Source organism: Melospiza melodia, chromosome 20 (assembly GCF_035770615.1).
Source record: "Melospiza melodia melodia isolate bMelMel2 chromosome 20, bMelMel2.pri, whole genome shotgun sequence".
Lineage (NCBI taxonomy): Eukaryota > Metazoa > Chordata > Aves > Passeriformes > Passerellidae > Melospiza > Melospiza melodia.
Genome location: NC_086213.1, coordinates 5,008,903 through 5,019,833, shown reverse-complemented (window position 1 = coordinate 5,019,833; position 10,931 = coordinate 5,008,903). Strand labels below are relative to the sequence as shown.

General features: G+C 48.2%; 1 protein-coding gene across 3 annotated transcripts in view; it reads left to right on the top strand.

Moving 5' to 3' along the window:
• Positions 1–1,388: 1,388 nt before the first annotated feature.
• Positions 1,389–10,931, top strand: part of BICDL1 (BICD family like cargo adaptor 1) — a 49,534-nt gene continuing 39,991 nt past the window's right edge. For 2 of the 3 annotated variants that reach the window (XR_010030144.1, XM_063173096.1), the window contains exons 1-2: positions 1,404–1,724; positions 6,359–6,574. Coding sequence is in view for 2 of the 3 variants with exons in the window: in XM_063173096.1 (XP_063029166.1) it covers positions 1,404–1,724; positions 6,359–6,574 (537 nt within the window). In the remaining variant the exon portion in view is untranslated. Of the gene's footprint in view, positions 1,725–6,358; positions 6,575–10,931 lie in introns of all 3 variants that reach the window. The other variant, XM_063173097.1, reaches the window with a different exon arrangement.

The window sequence follows — 10,931 nt, the reverse complement described above, 5'->3', positions numbered from 1 at the left end:
CTCTGTGGAACTGCAAGGACAAAAGGACGGGAAAAGTCAGTGCCTGGGGGAATTGCTGTGAGATAAAGGAGGTGTCACCTCTGGGTCACCAGTGCAAAGAAAATCACAATGCTCATAAGGACCAACAGTTACTGTGCTGGGACAGGTGCTGGCAGCACGAGGCACCAGTCTGCCAGGTCCTTGGAGAGTAGGTGCTCTCATATCAAAAGCAGCACTGCTGTTAACTGTTGCTGCCAAGAAAAAGGCCAAGGATCAACAGGTCCCCCAAGCCGGGCTGTTGGGGTGTATCCCCACGAAAGGCCGAGTCCCAGTGGCAGATGGCCAGAGGGAAGTTTGCATTGCCACAATTCATGTTCTAACTGATACGAATAATCAGCAGCTCTCCAGGGCCCTGGGTCTGACGCCAGGCAGAAGCCAGCCATGCTTGAAACCTGCATCAGTCACCAACTGTCCCAGCCAAAAACGTCCTTGGACTGATGTGTTGGGGCTGTTGCATACAGATGAACATGGTCTAAGTGAAGGAAAGGAAAGCAAGTCCCAAGAAAGCAGTGTACAAAGAAAAAAGCTGTGAAACTCATAATTCCTGTCTGCAGAATCTAGGAATCAAAAGCACAAGTTCCCTTTAAAATGTTTTTGTGCCATCACTGTTAAAGCCTTGCTTGAAATTCGAGTATAATCAGAAATGGAGGGAATGGGGTCTTAGCAAAGGTGACAATATACAGGTTTCTGCTGCTGTATTCTGCCTCAGCTTCCTTCCTGTACTGGGATCTAAGGAGATCAAAAAATCAACAAAACCAAAACTGAAAGCCCAACCAGTCCTGCCCCTAATAGAGGGAATAGTACTGGGACCTGAACTGACTACAACTCCCAACGTTCACTGAGGGTACCTTTAGGACAAATGTTACCCGAGAACATGCCAAACAATCTGAAATTGAAAGCAAGCCCCGGTGGCTGTTGGAAGCTGTAGTCAGCTCTGCGGGGTGAACTACTGAGCACAAAGATCCCGAGAGCTGCTCTGGCACCCGAAAGAGCTCCGCTAGAGCTCTGGGGGAGCGAGCAGCGAGCGAGGAGAACACGCTGTGCCCCTCGGGGGTGCCAAGCTGCCTCCTGGGACTTCCCCGATGTTTTGGGGGGATTTTTGGCCTGGGCCTGCGGCAGAAGGGGCGAGACCTGCCCGCGTTAGCCGGGGCCAGCAGGACCCGGTTTCCCCCGCGCCGCCCGGGCCCGGTGCCCCTGGCGGCGCCGGCGGCAGTGGCAGTGGCGGTGGCCGTGGCGGCGGCGATGCGCTGCCGGGGCCCGGCGCCGGGGGGCGGGGGCCGGGGGCGGCGGCGCTCCCCGCCCAGCCGCCGCAGCCGCGGGCCGGGCGCGGGGGGCGCAGCGGAGCGGCGGCGGCGCGCAGGGCCATGTCGGCGCCGTGCCTGCGCCTGCCCGCCGCCGGGTCAGCACCGGCGGAGGCGGACAGCGCCGGCGGCATGGAGCCGCCCGGGGCCGCCGCCCTGGAGCTGGCCCTGGAGGAGGAGCTGGCGCTGCTGGCCGCCGCCGGGGAGCCGCCGGAGCCGCCGCCCGCCGCCGCCGCCCGCGACCCCGAGCTGCTCTCGCTGATCCGGCAGAAGGAGAAGGACCTGGTGCTGGCGGCGCGGCTGGGCAAGGCGCTGCTGGAGCGCAACCAGGACATGAGCCGGCAGTACGAGAGGATGCACAAGGAGCTCACCGACAAACTGGAGGTGAGGCCCCGCCGCGCTCCGCCCGGCCCCGGCCCCGGCCCCGGCCCCGGCCCGCGGGTTCTCCCCGCGCAGCGCGGCCCCTTCCCCGGCGAGCGGCGGGCGCGGGCCCGGCCGGGCAGCCCACGGGACGCGCTGCGGCCGTGACGGGGAAGAAAGGGTCTGAGCAATGCCTGCGAGGCCTGGGGGAGGCTAAGCTGCCGTTCTCCCCCGATCCCTCCGGCCGAGAGCCGGCGTGTGGGGCCGGGGCCGGGCTGCAGCACCGCGCTCCGGAGGCTCCTGGGGGGCTCTTCTGCCCCAGGACCACCTGGGAGATATGTGCGCGGCTCATCTCGTCACAGAAATACCACGGAAGTTAAATTTGCACAGCAGGTACTGAGCTACAGAGCATATGTGACCCTTATGCTTAAGCTGTTGCAGCTAAGGCTTTAGGCATGGCAGGAGATAAGCCCTAATGATACATCGCTCTTAGCTGTTGGCTCTAAAAAATGCCTACAGGTATCTGGAGAGAGCTGTTTGCCAGGAACTCGGGGGATTGAGCCCTTTATTGATTTTTTAAGATAAAATCGAGCTATTACAAAGAAAAGGACTTGTGCAGGCAGCTTTTTTTTTTGGAACGACTCTCTTGCACAATTGTGAGAGAACCACTATTATTCACTCTTCCTCATAGCTGCTCTTGAAATTGTATTTCTTCCAATAAGTAATACTGCTTAGAAGGCTGAGGAAAGCCTCTCTCACCGTTCTGGAGAGAGTTTGAACAATGCTGGATTAACATTCACATTTCAAGTCACAGCCCTAGACCAGTCCTTTCTGCACAGTCCTGAATATTCCTGTATTCCTTCCTCACAGACTTAACATTTCTCAAGTTCAGGAGGATCTGTGAAATTACTGTATGCCCTTTGTTCTCCTGACAAAAATTCCTCTCTCTTATTAAGCTTGTCAGTTACCTCAGCTGATCCCTTCCTTTTTGCAGGGCAATCTCCCTGCCTTTGCTATTTTAATAAAAAAATAGTGAAGGTGACATTTGCTCAAATTGTTGCTTAGTGGCTCTGTTTATCAGATGAGAATTTCCCAGAGTATTAAAATTTTCCTGAGTGAATGTTTCCAGGTTGATCATTAAGTAAGAACAGACGTATGTGGTGTTGTGCTGACATGGTTTTTCCTTAGGAGTTGGAGTAGAACCTTTCCTACCATTAAAGGAAAAATGCACAAGTTTAGGTACCCAGCAAGCTGCCTCTTAGAGAGTTCAGGAGCCTCAAACACCACTCACTGCTCGCAAAATGTTGAGGTGAAAAGGAGAAGGGAGAAACTACAACTTTACAGTACTTTAAATAACATCCCACAAATGTTTACCTCTGCTCTCACAGGCCCTTTCAGAAGGTAAATGAAGAGACTGTAAACACAACGGGCTGTTTACATGTTTTCATGCCATTACTATCACCCTAACTTCCCAGTGGAATAACAGATTGCTATTTTCCAGGCTACCCATTTGAGAGGAGTTAGTGTTATCTACTTTAGGGTCATTTTGTTTCCATTGTGTTTGGCAAATTTAACCCAGTGCTGCTTCACACAAAAAATCAAATTTCAACATTAATCTTCTAAAACACAAGCTTGATAATCCCAGCCTCTGCAGATTAAATCTCGGCCTCCTCCTGTTGCCACTGAAGTGAATAAAATTTCACAATAAGCTTTTTTATTTCAGAGGAGCAGAGAGGAAGGACCCACAGCTGTTCCCTCCTTCCCTATGCTGAGAACTTTCTGATGGTGACACAAAGCAAAGTCTCAAATGAGATCCTTGCTGACAACCTGATATAATGATGTTTAGCACTTAAAAGGAGATATTTTGTCCCAGTTCACAGTTCAGAATTGGTTACAAGAGCTCAGTGAAGCCTCTCCATTTCACAACAGCCAAAGTCCAGGTCTGCTCATTGGGTGCTTTGCCTCAAGATTAAATCTGTTCTAGTTTTGTGGGTTCATTGCTGAGGTACAGCATTCCTGCCATGCACCTACTCTGGCAAACCTTTCATTTCACAGCCTGAATTTAAATTCATTTCTAATCATGAAATTAAAGTTCTGTAATAAATTCTGATATGTGATCCTTGACAGTTTTATCCTCTCTGAGGGATTAAAACAGTTAATAGTGCTGTTCCTCTGACACAGAGGAGCCTGCTGTGTCCAAGCACTTTACAGTATGAACCCTCTTTATCAGCTGGGAAACCTCCCCTTGCTTTCATCTGTTCAGATGAGGACCAGCCCAGCTCAGATAAGTTGAAGATAAGCTGTTTTCCGAAGAAAACATCTTCTAGAAAGCAGTTCTGTTTAAAAATCAATGAGCAGCTGGTGAATGGAGAGACAGACACTCAGGAAAGAAGAAACTCCCCTCCTGAGGCCAGCAGCTTGCCCTATCAGCACTAGGTGCAGAAATCCCCTCGCCAGACATGCAGCCTGCAGGTGCTGGGGTGAGGGCAGGCCAGGAGAGATGGCTGCTGACAGGAGCAGGAGGGACCAGTCAACACATCTCCTCTGGGTTCTCCTCCTCTTTGCAACAGCCTCTCTGTGCCCCACTGCTCTGTTCTGGTTTCTCTGTCACAACAGAATAAGCTTCATATTCTTCACCTTCTTCTAATGCCAGCCTTTGTGATGGCCATTTACTGGGGCTCTGTGTAGTGGAGATTTTCTTTTGCAGTGAAAAAACTAAAGTGCTTTTTAAATGATTGACAAGGCTTATCGGTGGCTTCTAAATCACATTTGGGTGTCTGGGGCACTTCAGCTGCAGTGCTGCTTCTCAGCAGGCTGAAGTTCCACTTTCCATTTAGAGAAGGCCCTGGATCTTTCTAAACGTTGCCTAGCAGTGAAAGAGGCAGAGCTATAAAAGACAGAATTTTCAGTGTGCTGCTGAAAGTGAGATTGTGGCTGCTCCAGCCACACTTGGACTACAAACAAGATTTCTTTGCAATGGTTGTCATGGGCCAGTTACTGGGACCTCATGCCTACCTATTGCATTAAAATATTTATATTACTGCTTAGTTCTCATTTGCAAGGATGCTCATTCTTTTAGTGTCTGAAACATGGGGAAATTCCCTACTATGGGCCACTGTTTTTAATCAACTTTCCCTCATATTTAAGGGTTTTCATGAAAGTCTGGAATTTGCAGAAGGATTTGAAGGGCACAAGCACCATGCTGCTACACTGAGCTGGAAGGAGCATAGTAAAGGATTTGGGGATCAGGTGAAGAAAGAGAAAACATGGCATGTGTGTGGCAGAGCAAAAAAAGGTGGAAGATTAGCAATACACAGGCCAGAAGCTGGAGAGATACTGGAGGGTTTTGACATTCAGACCTGCTTGGGAAGGTGACAAGGACCCTGCCAGGGAGGCTGTGTGTCATCAGCAATAGGCACCCAGGGGAAACAGCCCCCTCACAGCCTGTGTTTCTAACAAGCAATAAAAAGCCACTTCACATAAATGCAGTGCAATTTTCTTTTCCACCTAGCAGGTTTATTTTTCCCTCCTATCAGAAGTGCCATGGGAATTGTTCACCAGGGAACAATTCACCTGGGAGAAATAGGCAAGTGCTTGGCCCAGTGGGTTTCTGTTCTTTTCTAAAACACATTCCTTAAAGACTGGGGAATCTGATAAAGAGTAGCAGGAGAATATTCTGGGGATCAGAGGACAACCAACAAGGAGAGGACTCCCGTTTTTCAGGTTTCCCTGCTGATCCTGGGACGCGCCCATGTCCCCAATCTGTGACTGTTCTGAAAGTAAATGTGTGTCTTCAGCCACCAAGGGAAATTCAAGCTCAGGGTTTTGGAGCAGGGATTCTTTCAAATGGGCACAACATAAATCTGCTTTGACCTGATTTGCAGCTCTGTTTCAATCAAGCCCTCATTTAACTGAGCCTGTAAAACATGCAAAAGTTTCACCAGATTGGTGCTGTTCCTCATTTTCCAGCCAATCCAAAGCAGAGCAGAGTCTCCAGAACTTAGAGTGGTTTCTAAGAAACCTGAACCCAGAACATGGATGTACATAATGTCTATAGCAACCAGTTCATTGCATCCATTGCCATTCCAGAGCAGGCTGCATCAAACAATGGAGTTACTGTGCACTATCAAACTCTCAGACACTAATTAGGTCAGGAATAGAAGGAGCAAATGGATAGATGATTCAACTGTTGTTCATGAGACCCATATGACAACAAGGATGCTTCATCTACATTCCTCACCAACAGTGAGGGTATACAGTTTGTGTATTTTGACTATAAAGGCAATTTTTAAAAAATTATGCCACTGACCACTGAAATATTGCTTTGGAGTTAAACTGGGCTCTGCTAAATCAATTGCTCTGTCTGACCTATATATCTCGCCTATTGACATGCAGCCTACTTCACTCTTTTGGCAGTTATTTCAGTAAAAATTCAATGTGCTGAACTCCAGTGGCCAAGGACAGGCCAATTGCTGGAAATGGAAAATGGCTTAAGTGCCAGTGACCTGCCCTGATGTGGAATTGTTATCTCCATGGCATTGTCACGCTCCAGCACCATCCTGTTTCCTGCACGAGGTTTTAGCCCTAGCATAGAGGAGGAAAAAGAGACATTGACCCTTTTTCCCTCCCTTCCTAACCCCTTCTCCCCCATCACGTAGCACCTGGAGCAAGAGAAGCACGAGCTGCGGCGGCGATTTGAGAACAAGGAGGGAGAGTGGGAAGGAAGGGTGTCCGAGCTGGAGAGCGACGTGAAGCAGCTGCAGGACGAGCTGGAGAAGCAGCAGGTGCACCTGCGCGAGGCCGACCGCGAGAAGACGCGCGCTGTCCAGGAACTCTCCGAGCAGAACCAAAGACTCCTGGACCAGCTCAGCAGGGTGAGTCAGCTGGGTGGCACAGCTGGGCACGGGACAGGGGCACAGCTCTGCTGTCATCCCCCTCTGGGGCAAAGGAGTGGGGAAGCTCCAGCTTCCAGGGAAACAAAGGGTTCTGCCTCTGGTTATGTTACACAGGTGTTGTGATAACACATACTGCCTTTAAACTGATTTTACACCTCTAAGGAGTGATGCATTTTTTGGCAAAACAGTTGTGTTTCTGGGTTGAGTGGTCATTTACTGCATAGTTATCTTTCTCAACTGTTTTTGTATCTAGAACTGATGTAGAAAATCTGTTTCTAATTTACTAATAGGCTGAACAAATTTAGCATGCAAGAAGAACGCTAATCTGCAAGAGTGGGGCGAAAGGCTTTTTGCAGGCCTCCCTTTTTTGAGATACATTAGCTGTAATGTTGTAGAATTGAACATACCATGTCATTCTCAGATGGTGTGTCACTACAGATAACTTTGCCACGGTTAGATGTGTGAGAACCTACTGAAATTCCTTGGAATGCTGTGTTTCATCAAAGAGCTTAACTTGCCTGTGAATGAAAGAGGATTTATAGTGAGGCTGCTACAAATCAGCCTAATTGACTGAATACTTGCAGCGTGAGTTTCTTTCTGACAGCAAAAGACTTAACAGTTTCTGCCTCCTTCCCACAGAAGTTAACCTGTCTTCTGGAATTAAGAGCCTTGATTTTTTTCCTCCCCACTGGACAGTTAGTACAAACCATAATTTTAATGCTTGAGAACACAGTTACTCCAGCAGACCAAAGCATTTGCTTGTTATCAGTTGCTTATTCCTAAAATAGCATAGAACAAAAACACACACAGATTCAGGCTGAAGAGGCCCACCTCATGCTCTAAGAACCTCTCTCAGACTAAATTCTGTCAGAGCTGAGTCTCTGGGGTGACACAGGGATTTTGCCTATGGGAGGGTGGACACCTCAACCACAGCACTAGGACCAAAGGACTCTGAAGAGGGCCACAGGTCTTCACTCAAGCTGTGTGTGCAGTTGTCCTGTGCCTCCGGAGGTGAGAGGAGCTAGTGTTGGGTATGACACTGTTCTGACACTTGAGGAAATCATTCCTCATTCCATTGTAGATTTTCTTGTCAAGGATTTAAAAAGTAACTTATTCCAATTTGGCTAACTAACTTTAAAAAGAAGAGAGAAAAAAAAAAAAAAACCAAAAAGACCTGATCTTCCTTAGCTCAGGAATGCTACTAAGTTTGTCCATGTTTTTAAAGCAATGTGTCCCAAGTGAGCTACAGATCTTTCACCTTTCTCTGGACAGAGCATATTCCACATACACCATGGATGAGGGTTTCCACCCAAGATTGCACAAGCCCTGTGTTGTGTCAGGTTTCTTATCCAGGACTAAGAACTTGTCTCCTTCTCTGTGTGTATGATTTCTGTCACTGGCTGGGGAATGTAAGATTTGTTATTGTCCCAATATAAGCATAAACTGGAAGCACAGACTAGAAGGTAGGAGAGGCAAACCAGGCAGCTTGTTTTGGGCTTTTAAACCAGATGGGATTATCCTCATGTGATACTTGTACTAGAGGAACCTCTCACAGCCAGATGCTCAGAGATCCACTCCACAAAGCCTTGTCAGAGGAACCACCAACTCTACCAGCATGTGGTGTCCAAGCATGGGTTTTGTTCCCTTAACTCCCTCTTAGAGCCAGAAATGGTCTTCGTTGACCCACTTCAGAACTGCCACATTCAAAAATGCTGAGTATTGCTGCTGCCCTTCCCATTGCAGCCCAGCCCTGCTCCCAGCCTGGAGGACAGTTTTTCTCCAATGCAGATAAGCTCTGACAGAGACAGAGCTCATGTTTGCCGAGGCACGATTCAGTGCTCATTGAGTTTGTCACCTGGCCAAAACTTGCCAGTAACTCAAATACAGCAATGGGTATAGCAAGGATGTAAACAGTCCTCCCACAGTCAGGAAAACCTGGACAAACTGAAAGAGAGTAGGGAACAATCTGTTGTCTTTCTCAGGGCTTTAGCTGAGGCTTTTTAAAATCTTAGCATTATATTAGCTGCTTAATATTCTATATTTGCTGCTCCATAGTGTATTTGCAGTCTCATGTGTCTGGTCTCTTATTCTGAAGAGGTTACACATGTAATCCCTGAGGCAGTGGCACTGCCTGAACCCTGCACCCATGGAGTTCTGGCTCCTGTTACCACTTAGGCTTCCAATTAATAAAAAGGACAAATAAGAGTAGCATGGATGTGCTTGCCATAGGCTGGAGTCTCTCGTGGGATCATGAGCTGAGTACTGGCAGAGGAAAAGTCCTACAAAGAGGTGCTGTAACAGCTTCTGTGAGGTTTAAGGTGTTGCTGGTATCCTCCTTGTGTGCCTGGCTCTGCATTTGTGTCTCCGTGGGTTGTTTGGGAGCAGAGGGTTATGAGAAGTCTGGGATAAGGTGATGAAAGCCTTATTCAGAGCCTCAAGCCTGCCCCATCCTGCTTCACTCACAGGACACAAAGACAGGCTTCTCTCTGGTAGAGTCATTCTACACTAAAAGCTCCTTAAATTTGAATTTCTACCATTTTTAGCAATTAACATCTCGTGGCCCCACTTAACAACACTTGATCATCTCACTCCTGGAGAAGGTATCCCCTTGGCACTGGGCTCTGTGTGTTGAATGACAGTCAGCCTCAGGAGCTGCCAGCCCACATGGTCCTGCTTGTTTCTTCCGGATTCCCTGGGCTTCAGCCTCTTTTATCTCAAAGCAGGGCAGCAGCCACCATCTCCTCCATCCCGCCCCTCCTCCTTCCTGCTGCTGCCATACTTTCACCAACTAATTAGTCCTTAGGACATTTTTTAAACTCTGCCTTCCCCAGAGATGAAAAGCCAACACATACTCACTTTGTCTAAACCTGGCACTAATGCCAACCAGCCAAGCACACACACCCACACAAGGACAGCAAGGGGACCTGGAAAGCTCTGTCTTGCAATTAATGCCTGGGACTGAAAAAATCCATCATCAGTTCCAGCAAAGACTGATAAGGAAAACTCAAGGATGGGAATTTTAAGTCCGTTCCAGTATCTAAAAATTAGCCTCTTGCCTGTGTCACCAAGAGGCTAAAATAAGGTCTTTAAAAAGTTTTGAGGTCTTCCAATGAGGTGGTGATACAGGAGAACTTTAAATATCTAATAATAGTAAGTAGGCTATAAGGAACTTTGCCTCCTCTTGAAATACAGCCTTTGGTTCTCTGCTTTTAGCAGAACAAAGATACTGCCTGAGGTTACAGCAGCATTAAACCATGGGGAATATTTGGTTGGCTGGACTGGGAGCACATGATGAAAGACATGATTGAAATGCCAAAGAGCAAGTTTAAGACCTCCACAGTATTTTTTAATTTGTTACATGATGATTAAAATCCCTTCTGCACATTGCTTTGATTTCCCTCCCCCTGCCTCAGCACAGCAAAGGGTGCAGGAGCTCTCAGCAGTGTCCACACCAAGCTAAATGCCAAGTTTACCAAGGAGAACTGAAGAGCTCCTCATGAGCAGTGTGCCAGGGTACAAACCACTCACCAGAACTGCTCAGAGCTGAAGTATGAGGCAAGGAACAGTTCTGCTGAGAAAGTCAAGGCTTGGGAATTATTACATGTTCTGTTTCCAGCTCCTTCAGTCTCTTCCATCTGTTTCAGTTCCCCACAAGGATAAAAAAAGAAAAAGAAAAAAGAAAAACACAAAAACCACAATCCTATGCCTTCTGTCCTTTTATGGAGGAGTGTGTATAGGGAAAGGTCTCCTCTTACATGTGCCCACAGCAGGTAGCACAGCAAGAGTCTGTCCCCACCTTTGGGCTTCTAGGAGTTACTAATACAAATAATAATAACAAGCAGTCATCTTCCTATAATGAGACAACATATTACTACTTTGTCAGGAAGTGAATGAAAAAAGACTTCCACGCTGTTTCTGAGTGCCTTCACCAGATGGCTTTCCCACACATTTCCTGCTCCCCAGCTCTGGCTCCTGGAGCTGTTTGCTGCCTGTAGCTTGGGCGAGGCTTATCCTGCCCGGTTCAGCTGGGCGTCTTTTGTGGTTCATGGAGCACCGGGGAGAGATTTCACAACGTCAGGCTCAGGTAGGTTTTGCAATGCAAATCTGTTTCCCGGGGCAGTGGCAGAGTGTCATCTTGCACTGCTGAAACAGCTCCTTGTGTTTAGAGGGGAAGGCTGGGCTGCTGTGGCATCCCTCAGAGGGGCCCTCAATCACCAACTCCTTAGATTCACTCAGCATCCAGAGCCAGCATGCTGCTACAAAGAATGAGGTGTTTCAGTCAATCCCTGTGCTACAGCAAAAACAGGAGCAGCCAGCCCACAATTCTCCAAAGGAG